Consider the following 18,189-nt stretch of genomic DNA (forward strand, 5'->3'; position numbering starts at 1 on the left):
GTGACAGCCCTTCAAGGATTCCTGTTAATGAAACAGGCGTTGCTTAGGGTAAGATGTATTTGTGCTACCACATGTAATGTCAATAATTTTCTCACTTTATAAATACCTTGTTTTTTTCATTTCCATTTTAAGATTGTGACATTCTAATCAAACCCTGTTTTTTCAACCCATCAGGACAGTGCTTGTCATGGCCTCTTGTACCTTCAAAAACAGGGCATCCCATCTGCCTCCCCCCAAACTTTTCATGGAATCATAGAAACACAGAATGGTTTGGGGTGGAAAGGACCTTAAGATCATCCAGTTCCAACCCGCTGCACTGGGTTTGTTCTGATGGGAGATGAGCAGGCTGGTGAGCAGCACAGCTTTCATTCATTAACTCCATCCCAGTTGCTTGGTTTTAAACGGCTGCTCTCTGCTGCTGAAAAAGGAATCGAGGAGAGAGCCGTGCTACAAATGGGGTGGATGTAACAGGCAAAGCTTGAAGATGGATTTGAGAGGGAATTTTTAACAGTTGTTCTGGAGAGCAAAACTGTTGTCTGAGGCGTTGATTGTTGTGGTAGAAAGTAGGGTTTGAAGTTAGAAACCTGAGTTCCTTTTCCCTCTTACCTCATTTGTCTGTTCAAACACTGGAGTAACACACCTCTTCTGTTCCGCTTGGCTGTCAGGTACTGAATGTGCAGCCATAACAAATATGACATTTATAAATGAACGTGTGAATGCAGTGGGAAGGAGATCATGCATTGTGTTACTTGCAGGAACTTGTGAGAGCAAGTGATTTGTATTAAATATTTCATTCCTTAGTGGAGGAGAAAAGCTGGATGAGCCCCTCCTCTCCTGCTCACCTCTGTCTGTCTCTTTGCATGTCTCTGGGTTGCATGAGCGTCTTAAATGCTGCGATTCCCTTCTCTTTAAAGTATCTTTAGAGTTTTTTGAGTTTGTAATCAGCCTCACCAGATAGAACATTTTACACACCCAGGTATCTATTTACTCACTCGTGTTGTTTGCATCATTGTGATGGTACAACTTGACGAAGAATTTCCATTAACTGGTTTTTGCCTGAAGGAAGGAAAAATGCAGCTTTAGTACATAGAACTGTTCAACCCCTGACAGCTCTTTAAGGGGCTGGTTTATTACACAGCCCAACTAGGAACCAGGCTGATGCTGTCATTTCGTGTCATCTTTAATCAAGCTGTTCCAAAACAAACTGGGAGATTCATCCAAACTACAGGGAATGCCTGGTTTTGCCAAACCCTCACGAGCGATCCCACAGGAGCGGGCAGCGGGCTGGCTCTTGGTGGAGTCACAGCACTGCTTTGCCTATGTCGGATACCAAGTTCAAAGTATTTCAGCAGCTTGGCTGATGGAATATTATCACAGTTGGATATAGGAATGCTGAGATATGGGGGAGGATAAAACTGTAGAGGAACTTTGCTGTGGAGCGAGGAGGTTCTATGCATTCGCCTGCTCACATCCTGGGGGGGGGGCAGAGGTCGCTGCCACCATGGGGACATGGACATGGACATTGCCTGAAAATTAGAACTTCAGTCATAAACCTGCAGAATAAAAAGCACTTGGTGCTGTGCAGTGCACAGCAATGTCAGAATGTGTCTCTCCTCTCTTCACTCTATTTATTTCTTTGGGTGTTTTTAATTAAATTGAAAACCAAAAAGGGACGGGGGGATGCACCACATCCCACCGTGCCAAGTTCTGCTCTTCTCTGAACGAAGCGGTTTGTCACGTGCTGAGTGGCACAGAGTGAAAGCACATTGCAAGGAAAAACCCAGCTCTGGTTGGGGGATGCCTTAGGTTGCTATGGCTGTGCTCTCCAAGCCCGTGTGCATGTGGTGTAGCAGCATGGGACAGATTAGCATGAAATGCTCCACTGCAAACATTACTCTTCTGCTGGTGCTTAATTCATATATTCATTGCTGGCCCTTTCATTGCTGGTAAGGTGCTGGCCCTTGAGTAAATAAGGAGTGGAAATAACTGCAGAGATGACATTATTATGCACACAAAGCATTACAGCTACTGCTGTAAAAGACAATTAAAAATGTTTCTGTAAATACATTAGCTACAAAAGGGTGGCTAAGGACAATTTCCAACCTTTATTGGACGTGGGGGGAAACATAGTGACAAAGCATGAGGAAAAGGCTGAGGTACTTAATGCCGCCTTTCCCTCTGTCTTTAATAGTAAGACCAGTTGTTCTCGGGGTACCTGTCCTCCTGAGCTGGAAGACAGGGAGGGGGAGCAGAATGAAGCCCCCAGAGCCCGAAGGGAAATGGTCAGTGACCTCCTACGCCACTGAGAGACACACAGTGTGGGGCCGGATGGGATCCACCCAGGGGTGCTGAGGGAGCTGGAGGTGCTCACTGAGCCACGTTCCATCACTGATCAGCAGTTCTGGCTCACCAGGGAGGTCCCAGTTGAATGGAGATTACCAAATGCGATGCCCATCTACAAGAAGTGCTGGAAGGAGGATCCAGGCAACTCCAGGCCTCTGCACTGGGCACTGGTGAGGCTGCACCTTGAATCCTGTGTCAGTTGTGGGCCCCTCACTACAAGAGAGACATTGAGGTGCTGGAGCGGGGCCAGAGAAGGGCACTGGAGCTGGTGCAGGGCCTGGAGCACAAGTGTGATGAGGAACGGCTGAGGGACCTGGGGGGTTTAGTCTGGAGAAGAGAAGGCTCAGGGGGGACGTTATCGCTCTCTGCAACTGCCTGACAGGAGGATGGAGCCAGGAGGGGGCTGGTCTCTGCTCCCAAGGAACAAGGGATGGGACAAGAGGAAACGGCCTCAAGCTGCACCAGGGGAGGTTTAGATGGAGATTGGGAACAATTCCTTCCCCAAAGGGTGCTCAGGCATTGGAACAGGCTGCCCAGGGCAGGGCTGGAGTCACCGGCCCTGCAAGTGTTCACACCCCGTGTAGCTGAGGCCTCAGTGCCATGGGTTAGTGGTGGCCTTGGCAGTGCTGGGCAACGGTTGGACCTGATGAGCTTAAAGGTCTTTTCCAACCTAAATGATTTTATTTTAACTTTCTGTATAACAGATACAATTTTGTTAACTAAAGCTTCGTTCTTAGGGAAATAGTGGCTATTTGAAAGTAATGTAACCCCCTATTCAAACAGGTTTTTTCCTACTCAGTATAATTACTGCTCTTTGCCCAAACTATTCTGTGATTCTTTGATTCATTCATTTGCTTCCAGGTGCTCCAGGATGCCCTACTCATTTGGGAAGAGAGTTTTGTCACAAGTGTAATTAACATGTTCTGGGAATCTTCTTGTCTTTCTAATTGTTTAAGTCCTTTTCAAAAACAAAATTAAAGAACTGCTCAGAGCTTTTAAACAAAGCATAGAATGGGCAGTTACTGCTGTATGGATCAAAGTGTGATGTGAGATCTTTTTCATAGGATCCGACTGGTTTGTGTTGGAAGGGACCTTAAAGCTCATCCAGTTCCAACCCCTGCCACGGGCAGGGACACCTTCCACTAGAGCAGGTTGCTCCAAGCCCCTGTGTCCAACCTGGCCTTGAACACTGCCAGGGATGGGGCAGCCACAGCTTCTCTGGGCACCCTGTGCCAGCGCCTCAGCACCCTCACAGGGAAGAGCTTCTGCCTAAGAGCTCATCTCAATCCCCTCTGGCAGGTTAAAGCCATTCCCCTTGGCCTGTCCCTACAGGCCCTTGTCCAAAGCCCCTTTCTTGTTGGCCCCTTTAGGCACTGGAAGACTGTTATAGGGTCTTTCTATACTGAACAGTTTAGTTTGGGATTTTTCTAAGAAATTACACAATGAAACAGCATCAAATAACAAATATGAAGGACAAGGGACAGGACAGGACCCGTCGGTACCTATTTCATACATTTTTGCTGTTGGCCATTGTACTCTAACACTGCTCTTCATGATCTTTGGTTGCCAGGATTTCTCTTCAGCCTTGATTTTTCTCTGTTATTCCTACAACAACTAAAAAGGAAACAAGCTTTTATCTTTAAAATATAACCAATTAAAACTGATGGGGGGGAAACCTGGAATACTACCGGTAGTACTTTGTATTGTAGACTGTTTTGTGTGTGGTGTGAGTAGGGTCATATCAAAAGAGCTATTGAAGAGAGTTCTTGTGACTTCAGTCGATTTACAGTTAAGGCAGTACAGGTAAGTCTTTGGTTAGGGGAGGCAGGTGTTAGGGGAGGAGAACACTCAACCCTCAGTGAAATTTTACCCTGGCATATGTGGCATGCCAGACCCTGACCTGTCATTGAATAAGGGAGAAGAAATCCGTTGTGTTTTTCTGGTTAATAGGGAGTTATCCCAGCTGCAAAGCATCCCCGCGCTCAGCACGTGGGGCTGGCTGCAGGCTGCCTGCGTGTGCAGGGAGCTTAAGTAGGTCTGGAAGGGCCAGGATGGGAAAGAGCAAGTGCTTTCGAGGCACCAGGGAGTTCTTCACTCACTTTGCATGGGGACAGTTTCATGATGTGAAGGTGAATGCTCCAGACAGGTTGGGAAAACAGAAAGAGAGGAAGGAGGTAAAGAGCCTCTGCATTCACAGTGAGGTTTACAGCCAAGCTTCCATGGCCGTGGAGGCAGGAATAGGTTGGACCTCAGCATAAAAAGTCACTGTATGTAATTTCTTACAAACCATAAAGTGTTTTTCAGGGTGTCCCCCTCACTGCTTCTCTGTTAAGACTTCAGAAGTCCAGTCAGTAACTGGTAAGAAGGTTGTGGGAAGCAGTCTACGATCAACCCCCTGGCCTCTGCATTATGGATAGATCCTCTGCTGATCTTCTCCCCATATAGAATGATTGATTTCCAAAAGGGGGGTTGGAACTGGGTGATCTTTAAGGTCCCTTCCAACCCAAACTGTTCTATGATTCTGTGATTTCTTCTGATTTCTGTAACCCGCTGAAGTTGTCCTCTGTGTGCCACATGTGTGCATGTGGAAGAGCCAGCCCTGCTGGGCTGGGAGAGGAGGCTCCTGCTGGCCTTTGGTGCAGTGGAGATGGAGCTTGGCTGAAGAGGTTAGGGTTGGTTTTAATCAACTGGCTCAAGAATGAGAGGGTGAAAGGGAAGCAGCGGGATCCCACTCTTGGTGAGCACTGGTTGGGTGAGGGGGAAGCAGCGGAGGACATGGACCTTTCCCTTTTCCTGGTTTTAAAACATGGGAGATAGCAGCTCTTTGGTGTTAGGATGTAAGATCTCTCTGCTCAACACTACTGGGTTCCTTAGCTTCCAACACAAAAACGGTTTTATAAATATTCATTATTATTGTTCAATATTACTCTTTCTGAAAGGTGCACTTGAAAGCACCACCTTGCTCGGTGACTTTGGCAAGGAGCACTCCTGCATCTGAATACATTTAGGTGTAGAGGCTTGTCCTGGTTTTTTTTTGTTCGTTATATAAATGTTCTAAATTAAAACAGGTTAGATTGAATCACACTGTTTACTGACCTACTAGACCAGACTTGATCATTTAAAGTGTCTTTCAAATCACGGGGCACATGTCTGATTGATACTTTAGCTTCTGGAGTCAGTGTGGTACAAGTAAATGATGTAGAAATGTGCCACGTGCGTAAAAAATCTGGCTCTTGGAAGCTTAAAGCTAAATCCCTTGTTTATGAAATCTTTCCATATATGAATTTTGTCTTTTATTTGGGAGATGGCAACATGAGTTTGGAAAGCTGGTGGGTGGAATATGTAACAATTAGTGTTCTCTGATAGCCTAAATGATAAGCCCCCCAAAAAAGTACATAAAGCTATGAACACCTTTTTTTGACAGGCTTTGAAGACTGCCAAGAACACACCATTCAACTCATTTAAGCATTAAAATAGTCATACCCATGGAAGAGCCTCAAGACTTACCCGAACAACCAGTAAGTACATTTGAAAAGGCTAAAAATGAACATTGGTGATCTCCCAAATTCAGTATGGAGTTGTTATTCTGATTTATCCTATAAGTCAGAATATATTAAGGCTTATTCTGAGTATATTTATCTAGAGGTGAAAAATCATTTTGCTCTTAGTAAAATGTGTTGTACACTTAATTTACTGCAATTGTACAGGCAATAGTAAGAAAAGGAATAGTTATGTATGATTAAACTCTGTAATGTTACTATGTCCAGTAATTACTTGTTATGCTCAGAAACCCAGACTGTTTCAAGCCTGTTGTAGAGAAATGAAAATTCACTATTTCAATGACAGAAGCAGCATGTTGCAGTGTGAATAGTCTGTAATTGACTCAAAGTCTTGGGCTTGAGATCTTGAAAAGATCCCACGATCCATCATCTCCACAGGGGGAAAGCATTTTATTCAGTTCTTTATTTAACAGTGTGTTTGAATAGGGAAGTGTGTCTTAGCCTAAAAACTGCTGTCCCGACATCTTACCTCTTTGTGATCCTGCCTGTGTATCAGTAGCTGATAACGTCATCTCACAGAAGCTTTGTAGAGCCGTTATTAATGCAGTATGATAGGAAGTTGGTGTGTATGTCTAAAACATGACAGCCTAGGAATTAAACAAAAAAGTTTGTATTAATATAATAGTCCTAAATTAAACTTGATGCAAACTCAACAAGAAGTTCTCACATAACCACAAGAGTGAAGCTGATTTTCGTTTTGGAGACCTGTTCAAACGCACACAAACCAGAGTAAAACACTGAGGGCAAGTGGGCAACATCCTCACTGAAAAGATTCTGATGCTTTTTTAATGTGAGAATTTGATATTCTTCAGTTAACCAGTTAGATAATACATTGTAATGGCACTGAATGAAATGGAAATTTCCAGTTATTCAAAGTATTGTGTGACACAACACACAGGTTATGGGCCTGAGTCAGTATGCACAAAATGTGAAGCAAATCAGCAAAAGCAGATCAGTTGAACTCCAGATACTTGTAGGATTTAAAAATGCATGAAATGTGTGTATTTAAAAAGGAAGTATCATGTAATTACATCCTTACATGATGAAAACTGTCTTTATACAGGGCATGAGAGACAGGGTGCAGCTAATGTTCAGTACATGAAAGTGTCCTCTGTAAGCAGATTCTGCTGTAATTTTCAGCTGAAGATCTTCTTGGTAATTCCTTTTAACTACCTTAATGCCAGTCAGTTGTTCTGGGGCAGAATGTGAGGCTCTATTGATCACAACCAGGAAGTGAGGTGGCACATTCGTGCAGGAAGAAATCAAAAGAAGAACCTTTGGGGGTTTTTTTATAGTGAGACCATTCCTAAACCAAGTGAATTTTCCTAGTGAAAGACCAAGAGCAAACTGAAGTCAGCTTTGCAAAACCCTGCCAGGCTTGTAGCCCACTCTTGATCTTTGTACCAGTTCAGTGCAAGGCTTTTTGTGTTTAACCACTGCTGGGATCTCCTGCTGTAAGCAGTGGGGATCTGCTGCACAGCTTCTCTCAAGGACAGCTCTCCTCACTTGTGGCTGAACCTTTGTGTCTTCACAGGTGAAAAAAGCCAAGATGCAGGAATCCAGAGAACAAAGCTTGAGGTATGTAATGTTGAGTTTGATTTAGTGTGGCACTGTTATTGCTGTTCTTATATCATTTTAGAAGCTTGCATGCTGTTTTCCTTTTCAGGGCAAATAGAAGTCAATTCTGTATTTGATGTAATTTTGAGATTAAGTTCCCAATTATAAAATAATAAACTGACCCTTTGGTATCCAGCTTGATAAAAGTGGCTACAAAGAGTCTTAATTGAATCGTCAAGCAGCCTGTTTTTCACAGAATCTGATGGGACTGCCATGTTCTGCACACAACATGCATTGATTCTGGTGAGAATCAGGGTATTTTAATAATATCTGTGCTATGATTCTCAGCAGAACTCTGTGGGTTACTGATTTGAGAAGTCAAACCCTCTCAAATCGATAGCCTCTTCTATTTGAAGCCATTCTGTAGCACTATTTTTAGTCTCTTTAGGTGCTTTCTGATGTAAATCATATTAAAGCCTGGAGAAGAGAAGGCTCAAAGGAGAACTTAGAAAGTCTTCCAATACCTAAAGGAGCCTACAAGAAACCTGGAGAGAGGCTTTTGACAGGGTCCTGTAGGGACAGGACAAGGGGAATGGCTTTAACCTGCCAGAGGGGAGATTGAGCTGAGCTCTTAGGCAGAAGTCTGTCTAGCTGGTAGGAGGTGAGATGAACCATGTCCTAGGAGGATTTTTTCTCTCTGTTGGCTGCACAGGAGCTGAGGGCAGCCAGACAGGTCTGAATGTGCTGGAGTGAATGGTGTTGGTTCTGCTTCAGTGTATTCCCAGCTTCAGTGCACCCCTACAGCCCCCCACTACCAAACCTTGCAATGCAAATCCAATACAGTTTAATGTCTAATTAAAGCTGCAGATCTCTTTCTTGGGATCTCTGTGTGAAATGGTGAAGAGCACAGAGCTAGTTTCTATTAAGAGCCAGTTTGCCTCGGTTAGGAAGGCCGAATCTTGGGTTATGATGCCCAAGGATGTTCATTTAAGAGTTCATAATGCTCATGATTAACCTTTGTTTGTCTTGGCAGTCATGTGAGCAACGCAGAAGTCAGCGATGAGAAACCTGAATCTTCAAGCCTTGGTTCAAACCTTCCCATGTCCAGTGAGAGTAAGTATCTTCCAGAGTGCTTCTGGTCCCACTGTCTTTTCTTCCACTGGCCTTGTTACTTTGCTTCAGGAAACACAAGCTTTGGGCAGGACTGAAATCAAAGTTTTCTCATGGCAGTTGCAAAAGATGATGGTAGCAACTAGTAAAGAGAAAAGCACTGTTCCAAAGGGAGAAATGGTATTGACTGAATCATCCACCTGCTGTGAACTGGCAATAAAAACATTTTGTGCTGGTTTAACAGTGTGTTTTTTGAGACTTTGAAACAGATATTCAGATATTCAAGATAGTCACTAGAAAACCTTTGTAAATCCTTTTGTCTTGATTAAAATGTACTGTGCATGCTGATATTCCATTGGCTTTGTTTGTTGGGCTTTGAAACCACTATCGTAATGACACAAACTATTTCTTTTTTCAGTTATGACATGCACTGATTATATCCCAAGGTCATCAAATGATTATACCTCACAAATGTATTCTGCAAAGTAAGTCACACGATCTGTACTGAATTCTGTAACTCTTCTCTCTTTCTGAAGCATTTCTGGGGTGCTATAAATCACACTTGCATATCTGCTGGCAACAGATGCTCGTGGCTGCGGACACTGAAGCTGACACAAGTCACTCTTCGGGTTCAGTGGCTGTTGTTTTATGATCACAAGGTTAAATGAGCCCCTTCAAGTAATTAACAACACAACTTGTTGAATAATGCCCATAATATTTGGGGAAGAAACAAATTGGACATAAATTAAGGGGAATGTAGGGTTTTCTCATCAGTCACCACCTTTGGAGATCTTCATAGTTTTTCCCGTTGCAGCACAGGAGGCCTTAATCCCCCATGCTGGCTTCTGTATGGTCTCTTTGTGTGCTCAGTAGTTTTGACACATGCCACTATATTGCATTAGCTTTAGGACTTTGTGTGGTGAAGCATGATAAGTGAAGCTCATTGCTCTTGCCTGTTGCAGTGAGGTGTTTGTTCTTCCCCTTAGCCCTGGAGGAAGCACTGGTGCTCTGGCATTGTGATGGGGAGAGTTTCCCCTGGTGTCACAGCAAGAACCAGGCAGTGTATATAAACCCAAGGGCCTGTCCTGGGAAACACAAGTGGGTTATTACACCAAAGCACATGTCAGTGTGTATTGTTTCTGCTTTCTGAAGCATTTTATTTATATATCTTCTGGCTTTTAGGCTGAGAGAAGCATTATATAAATAGTTCTTTTTAACTTTTGTGCTTTCTGTTTAATAAGGCCATATGCACATATCCTTTCTGTACCTGTATCGGAAACCATGAGCCCTTACCCTGGTCAGCCTCAGTACCAAGCACTACAGCAGTCTCAGCCCTACACCATCTACCCCCAGACCACCCAAACCTACGGACTACCTCCTTTCGGTAAGAAGTAACTTCTTAAAAACTTCTCAGGGCCTGCACTTCTTGTCTCCTCTCTCATGAAGCTCAAAAAAGCTTCAAAAGCTCATCTCAAAAACTGATGTTAAGCTTAACCAGGTGTGTTGGAGAGAAGAGTCTGTAGGAGAGCATGTGTCTAACTTGAATTGTAGATCAGGACTGATCTCTAGATGGGACTTCATAGCATAAGGTATTATTTATTGCAAAGCTCTTTTCCTGGCCATTAATTCAGATGCCTCCCCATGAACCTTGTCAGATGGTTCTTAGTTTGGGATCATCATTTTCTCTAGTTTCTATCATCTGTTTTCTATAGCTGTGTTTGTTCAGTTTCCTTGTCAGGGAAATCCCACAAGAGTCCATCCTACAGCATCTCTGCTGAAGGTATTTTTCCTTTCCTTTTTGCTGACCAGGATTAAGACTTTTTTGCTATTTCATCTGTCACCATATACAGATTTCATGCTAAAAAGTCTCCAAGTTTGCTGGGCAAATAAGTTTGCTTAAATTGCTCTAATACTTGAGCCCTTTAATGGCTTCTCCAGCTTTTGCAAATGCTTGAAGGGTAAGAGTCCTGCTGTAAGTGAGCAGCTAAAGCTGGGCGAGGGGATTTGAGCTGGTCACCCTGTGCTTCCTTTATAGTGCATGGGCAGACACACAAACCTCTGGGGTGCTGGTCTGTTTTAGAAGATAATGGCCATCTTTCTCCATGGTGTATAAAGGGAGTTGAGGATGAGTAGTGCAGACAGAAAAACAACTTCTGGATGGGTTAGTTAGTGACAGGAGCTGCCTGGGCTTTCCTTGTACACTCTATATTAAAGTGTCAGGCACTGGGGATAAAGCAAACACTCAATTGATTATGCCCCCTTATGTATGAAATTCTATAACTGATTATCAAAAATCAGTTAAGTTTTAACTTCTCTTTTTGTTTTTAATGTTGTCCTGCTTGGTTTCGTTTGTCGATATTGTCTCATGCTCTCAAAAATGTGTGGTGGCAGAGACTGTTCTGCCCCTTAGCACCGAGCACTGATGGGGACAGAGGGTAACATCCCCTTCTATGCAGGTAACCTGGGAGAGCACCCGGGTGCTGTTGTGAGCAGCATGGCTGTAGGGGACCCACAAGTATCTGTCTCAGGGCTTGTGGTCACGCTGTAGAACTGAATGAACAGAGCCTCTGGCAGATTTATCTGCAGTGCTAAAATCTTAGTGCCTGGAAGTGTAAAAGGATGCTGTCAGGAGATCCTCAGTCCCTGCTGGGGAGGTTCCACCAGCTGCCATGGGCTCGGGATGTCTAGGGGGTGAGGATATAGTTGACTTTGTGTTACATGTCCTGGGGAGCCAAGGTTCTCTCTCTGAGCTCCCTTCCTTCCTCCAAGAGACCTTTGTCCTCAAGCTGAACCAGTGTGGAGAAGCCTGATGCTATATCCATACTCCAGTCTTCAGTTACTAGTGCAGGTTGTCTGCTGGCTTTCTAAACAGTGTCTTCCTCATCTTTTTGTCTTATTGGGTGTTGTCATGATGGTCTGCTACCTACTTCCCTGGCAGTGTTCAAGGCCAGGTTGGACACAGGGGCTTGGAGCAACCTGCTCTAGTGGAAGGTGTCCCTGCCCATGGCAGGGGTTGGAACTGGAGGAGCTTTAAGGTCCCTTCCAACCCAAACGAGTCTGGGATTCTACAAACTGTGCCCACCCCCATGTTATGGTTGCTGGAACATCCTGCTGTTCCCTGGGTGCCTGCACTTTGGTTTCAGTGCCTTGTTGCACTGTTTCAGCTGTATCTGAACAGTGGCTGGTGGTTTTCTTTACTTCATTTATTTGGTGTTTATTGATAGTTTGCTGTGGGCAGTGCGCTGGGGCTGCTTTGGAAGTGCTCAGGTGTGTTACTGTGTCGTGTGGTTGGGTTTTTTTAAGGCAAATATGTGTAAATATGGGGAATCAGCATTTCTGTTGACTGCATAGGAACTTTTGTCTGTTAAACATCCTCTGAAATGTGATCAGTTACTGAAAGGTCTTGGTAGGGATGTTGAGGTCTCTTACTAAATATCTGAATTTTCAGTCTGAATTGAAGTGTTAGGAAAACGTTAGAAGTCATCTTACCAGTAATGGAAATCATACTGGAGTGGTACCTGCTTGATCATACCGAGAAGCTGGACCTGGTGTGGTGAGATGGACAAGTGGAGGGTAGAGGACTGAGCATGCACAGTGCAGAGGGGATGACACAATTTGTTCCTGCTCACAATCTCCAGGAGCAGGTGGGGACTTGGCCATCCTTTACCAGCATGGAAGGGCCTGTTCCAGAGGTTTGCATGACTTTCTACTGTGTATTTGTTTCTATGCCAAAAAAGAAGGAGGCATCATGGGTTATCTAGCTGGAACAAACCAGGTGTATTCAAAGTGTGAAATTCAAGCAAGCTGATGAGTCTTGAGAACACTCAAATCACAATGCTGCTTTCAGAGAAGAGATGACCTATGTTTTTGCCAATTTGTCACCTCTCCTTGTGGTGTGATACTTTTTGGATGGTATTTAGTGCGTTGTTCTGCATGGGACATACTCGTGGTCTGGAGAGATTTTATTAAAGAAGCAGTAAAATGAGAGTAGTGACATACAAGCTGCATATGTTGGTGGTAGAAACAATGTGGATGTGATGGTTTGTGTTTACTCAAGAAACTATAAGTTGGGCTGTCCTCTGGGGCCTTTCCACGTGCACAGATGTGTCCTGCTGCTGCCATTGCACACGGAGGGGTCTCGTTCCCCCCTCGCCTTCCTCTCTGTCACCCTCAAGACTGTGCTGGCTTATTACTGTCTTGCAGGACAAGAGGGAAAGATGTGTGCCACTAGGCCAAGAGTGTGCCTTGCTGTATGGAAGTAGAACCTCAGAGATGACAGTCATGGAAAACAGGGGCTGAAAGATGCTTTAGCACACGACCTGACTCAGCTCCTGCACTCACATCCAACCACCCCTGCAGGCACCTCTGATGTGTGTGTCTGACCTGGTGTTAACTCCTCATGTGATAACCATCCTACAGCATTAGGGTTGGTTTGTGTTTCATTGTCAGGCACTTCTGTGTGTTCTGTGACCCTCTCATTACGTTGCTGTCAGCTCCTCGCCCACCTATCTTGCACTGAAAGGAACTGTTAGTTGCTGTTCCCTCTAAAAACTCCTCACCTATTTGAAGATCGTGGCACTCCCTTTCCAGACTAAACAAATACAGCTATTCCCACTCTCCTTAGAGGATTTGCTTCCCATATGTTTTATTCTGGAGTTTCTGCAATATATCTACAACCTTTCTTAAATCAGCCCTTCCCTTTTGTTTGCTAATATGGTTCTAGAGGTTTGAAACAGCAATGAAGACACAATTTTGAAGAATCAAACCCCTGGTGTGCTGTACAGATAGGTGAATGACCTAATTTGACTCATAGGTGACAGTTTGTGATCAGGTATGTAAATAAATCAAAGAGCCATTGAAGAGTTTCATTCTGACAAAGCAGCAGCATGGAGTGAGCTGCACTTGCCCAGCTCTAAAGCATCTCCCATGTCTTCTGGGTGAGAGGCAGAGCTCATAGCCTGAGGCTTATCCTGCTACACTGTGTGAAGGGCTGCAGGTGGCTTTCACAGTCTTGGTGCTGGTTTTCGGGGGGTTTGAAGCAGGAGGGTGGTCTTTCTGCTGGCCCTGAACTTTGTGTCTAGCTCCACACGTCCTTTGTCCCTCTGCTTTGCACACTCCTGCTTGTTTTTACATAGATCCTCTCAACCGATTCTTTCTTTCTAACCAGGGCCAGGGAGAAATGCCTTTGACTTTGACTCCAGGTCTGGAAACACTTAAACAAAAGCCTGAGGAGCCCTGAAGAACCAGGCCTGAGCTGAGCTGCTTCAGTGGGACACTTGGTTTCACCCTGTCAGTGCAGTAGACTAGACCCTAACACGGCACCTGAGCGGAACCCACAGCACTGATGTGTGCCTTGAACAGAGGAATTCCAGTGGGTTGCTGGCTCTGTGCTCTGCCCAGTGGTGTTACAAAGGCTTTCCAGAACAGCAGGAAATCTAGATGAAACATTTAGATGGGTTTGTTTTTCCCTTGTTTTAAGCTCTATTTTTGCTGTTGTCAGGCTCTGAAAATTACTGACTTGTGGCTTGTTTTAACATACTCAACCCAAAGCCCAGTGAAGTAGTTGAAACGTTGACCTTGACCTTGATAGATACCAACTCCAGCCTCACTATGTAAAGCTGAGGTCCCTTGCAGGGCTGTGCCCCTCAGAGGGATCAGCAGGTCCCTTACACCGACGAGCAGTTCATCCTCCTGTGACACTACCAGATTTTTAGTTGCAAGCTGTGGAAATTGGTCTTGTTGGTGCTTCTAATTGTCTCTTTTTCAGGCAGTTTTGTCAGCAGCTCTAACCCATGCACAGCCTGACAGTCAGAAATTCATCATTTCTCATGTGTAATTTGTTACTTGCTTTTGTGATGAGCAAAACTCTGCATCTGAGGTCGCAGCATGCTCTTTGGTGCCAGCATATCTGTTTGTAACTGGTCCAATTTATCTGATTCAGGTGCACTGTGGCCAGGTATGAAACCTGAAAGTGGTTTAATTCAGACTGCATCTACAAGTCAGCACAGTGTTCTTACCTGCACTACAGGGTTAACCACAAGCCAGCCCAGCCCAGCACATTATTCTTATTCCATTGAAGGTAACTTGGCATGGTTTTTATCTGCATCTCTCTCCACCTAATTGAGTCCAGATACCACAAATAGAGAGACTTGCACGTTTGTCCTTGCTTTGTGCATGCTTCTTTATGCTTTGCCTCTTCTCTTTGTGCGTGTGTATGTGGTTGGGTTTGTGTTTGCTACGTACCTCTGTATGCACCAGGCTGGCTTGTTGGTGCCATGCTGATGGACTTAACAGGGTGAAGAGCAAATGGGAAGGGGAAAGGAGACTAAATGTTGTGTTCTTGCATGCCTTTATTGGGAATGCTCTTGCAGCTCAAACTCTTTGTGGTGGGCTTTAGGTTGACGTCAGGAGATAACGCTGTGTCACACACCCTGCCCAGCTTGGTAGATCTGCTAGAAAGTGAATTTCTCCCTTTAGTAAAAACCTTCAAATATTCCAAGTGCCACATCAGAGAAGCCAGGTGCTGAATTTCACCAGCTCCCAAAGCAATTGTCAGGAGCCACTTGGCTGAGTCATGGAACATTGTTGCTTATGGCAAATATGTGCATATTGATATGGGGGTTTTAGGCAGGATTTTTGCCATTTTAGGTGATGAATTCTGAAAGTTTGTCTCTTTCTCTGTATTTTTTTAAAAAGCATTTCAAGAATTCTTTATTTCTTGTGTGATGTTTTCATAGAATAATCGGGGACTTCAGGAGGTCTTTAGTTCAGCCCAAAGAAGAGCTGACACTGAATTCAGAACCAGGTTACTCAGGGCTTTGTCCAGTTGGGTCTCAAAAACCTCTGAGGATGGAGATTTCTCCAGTTCCAGTGCCTGGCTGTCAGCATGGTGAAACCTTTCCTCCTTTGTCAACCTGGAGCATCCCCTCTTTCCCATTGCAACCGTTTCTCTCCTCTTCCTGCTGTGCCCCTGCAACAGGAGCCTGGCTCTGTCTTCTCCATCACCTCCATGCAGGTAGGAGCAGGCTGCTGTCAGGTCCCCCAAAGCCATCTCTTCTCCAGGCTGGGCAGTCCTGCTCCCCCTGCTGCCCCTCACAGGGTGCATGTTCCAGCTCCCTGACTGTTTTGGTGGCTCTTTGCCAGACCCACTGAATTTTATCAACATGTTTCTTGTGCTTGAGGCCCCAGACTGAATGCAGTATCCAGATGTGGTCTAATGAGTGCCAAGTAAAGAGGAATAACTCTTAAAATTAGCAGTAAGTGGGTTTTGGCATATCTTTTCCTGATAGGAAGGGCTGTGCAGGATGTCATGGTACTTGCTCTGCTTGTGTCATTATGACAGTAAGTGGCCCAAAGTATGTGAATCATAGAATCAGCCGGGTTGGAAAGGACCTTTAGGATCATCAAGTCCAACTGTTGCCCAGCACTGCCAAGGCCACCACTAACCCATGGCGCTGAGGCCTTGTCTACACGGTGTGTGAACACTTGCAGGGACGGTGACTCCAGCAGTGCCCTGGGCAGCCTGTTCCAATGCCTGAGCACCCTCTGGGGAAGGAATTGTTCCTCAGCTCCATCTAAACCTCCCCTGGTGCAGCTTGAGGCCGTTTCCTCTTGTCCCATCCCTTGTTCCTTGGGAGCAGAGCCCAGCCCCCTCCTGGCTCCATCCTCCTGTCAGGCAGTTGCAGAGAGCGATAAGGTCCCCCCTGAGCCTTCTCTTCTCCAGACTAAACCCCTCAGGTCCCTCAGCCGTTCCTCATCACACTTGTGCTCCAGGCCCTGCACCAGCTCCGTTCCCTTCTCTGGACATTTACTTTTCATGTTCATAACATGAGCAATACAGCACTGGCAATGCTGCCTTCCTTCAAACATGACTCTCCTCCAGGTGCTCCCACCGGCAGAACGAATTACAGTAGTTTATAGCACCAGCTTTAATTGCCAGGGTCAGAAATGGTTCTGCATGACATGACCCCTGGTAGGTTTGCCAGTGATGTCTGAATCCTCTCCTCACTCTGTAAGAGGATTTTAAGCTATTTGATCCCTACTGCTGCGAGAATGTGGGATTTGAGGAGAGTTTCTCTGCAGGCTGCTCTTTGAAGGTGTGAAAAAGTCACCAGAATTGTGTAAATGCTATTGCTTTTTTGACAAACCTGTTGTAAACTGCAGGAAACTCTTCCTTTTTTGGATTTGCTACTTTTCCTTTACACCAAATGAGCAGGCAGCCCGCTGAGGCCTGCTGCAAGGGAGGTGGTGAGAGCAGGAGCTCAAAGGATGGACACAGTTGCCTTGTTAATAACCTCTTGAAAGTCTGTCTTTTCTCTCCAAGGGTGATATCCAGCTGTAGGATGCTGCTGTCACACCAGAGGTGCATGGATGGGATTTAGTCTGCAAATGCTGGACTGAAGTGATGCGAATCTGGAGCCCTGGTAGATGGTCAGATGTGCACTTAGTGACTGAGGATTTGGCTTCTTGTGCTTGCCCAAGCTATGGCCATCGTGGTCTGTTGCAGAGGTGCTTGGAAGCACTGGGAGCGACAGGGGAGGAATGGCTGCTTCTTGCCTCGCCTCTTCCTGCCCTGGGAGAGCAGAGCAGCCAAGTGAGGCATAAAATGCACTAATTGCAATTTCCCAGCACAGGAATTGGCTTGAAACATCTTTGAAAACAACTGAAGCAAAACCAAATAGGATGAGTAAGGCAGGGGAGGTAGAGATATAAGGTCTGAGGATGAGGTCTGGAAGTTGGAGAGAAATAGAGAAGAGAGAAAGAGTCACAGCATCTTCAAGGCAGTATTTGGGTTTGCAGAGGCCATGAAGTGGTTGGTCCTTTCTGGCACATCCATGGCAAACATTTTTGCATGTTTTTTGCCCATTCACAGGTAAAAGGAACTGACCCACAGTGCAGAAAGAACTGGTCAATCTCTGTGGTGGGAGCTGTTCGTAAGGATCTGATGTGTAGCACTGGATAGAGAAAGGGTAATAAAAAAAGAAAGGTTGGAAGGAGACCAGAGTTAAGCTAAACATGAAGTTCATACACAGGGAATCTGTTTTTACCAGAATCCCAGCACTTGGAATCTTTTTTTCCATGATTTCTTAACTTGTTTTCTCTATCTCAGGGCGGCAGCAGCCTCTTCAGAGCACTACAGATGAGAATGGCTTTCTGTGTGCTCTCTGCGATCATCTTGAGAGAGGTGGTGCAATAATGTCTTCTATATAACTCATCTCCAGAGAAGAGGCTCTTCTCTGGAGAGCTGCTCTTCACAGTGCCCTGGGAAGTGCCATTCTCTTTAGCTGAACAGCTTTGATCATTCCTGTGACATGGATAGGTGGAAGGAGTTTTATTTGGGAACTAAGCCCTGTTCTCTAACAGTTGCTTATGAGGAGTATCTGTGATGGGTGCCTTACTCTCACAACTGTGCTTCTAGTAGCTGCACAGCTACTGTAGGTACTTGAGTGTCTTCATTCCTGTTATTGCTGCTCAGTGCAGCCTGTTTTCCATTTTCTAAATGTTCTCCCCCAAATTCTCTCCCATCTGGATTTGAACACTGCTGCTCCCATCTATGAGGGGATTCCCAGGGGCTACTTACTTACCTCCTTTCTGCTCCTACAGAGATGCCACCCTTCAC

At 45.1% G+C, this 18,189-nt stretch overlaps 1 protein-coding gene across 6 annotated transcripts in view; it reads left to right on the plus strand.

Annotated features, from left to right (window-relative positions):
* The window catches only part of EYA3 (EYA transcriptional coactivator and phosphatase 3), a 35,826-nt gene that overhangs the window by 5,083 nt on the left and 12,554 nt on the right, over positions 1 to 18,189 (plus strand). For 4 of the 6 annotated variants that reach the window (XR_003994127.1, XR_003994126.1, XM_030504178.1 and 1 more), the window contains exons 2-7: positions 5,768 to 5,861; positions 7,438 to 7,481; positions 8,494 to 8,573; positions 8,989 to 9,055; positions 9,812 to 9,954; positions 14,512 to 14,649. Coding sequence is in view for 4 of the 6 variants with exons in the window: in XM_030504178.1 (XP_030360038.1) it covers positions 5,829 to 5,861; positions 7,438 to 7,481; positions 8,494 to 8,573; positions 8,989 to 9,055; positions 9,812 to 9,954; positions 14,512 to 14,649 (505 nt within the window). In the remaining 2 variants the exon portion in view is untranslated. The remainder of the gene's footprint in view (positions 1 to 5,767; positions 5,862 to 7,437; positions 7,482 to 8,493; positions 8,574 to 8,988; positions 9,056 to 9,811; positions 9,955 to 14,511; positions 14,650 to 18,189) is intronic. The other 2 variants (XM_030504179.1, XM_030504181.1) reach the window with 1 other exon arrangement.

Source organism: Strigops habroptila, chromosome 12 (assembly GCF_004027225.2).
Source record: "Strigops habroptila isolate Jane chromosome 12, bStrHab1.2.pri, whole genome shotgun sequence".
In the NCBI taxonomy this organism is placed as follows: domain Eukaryota; kingdom Metazoa; phylum Chordata; class Aves; order Psittaciformes; family Psittacidae; genus Strigops; species Strigops habroptila.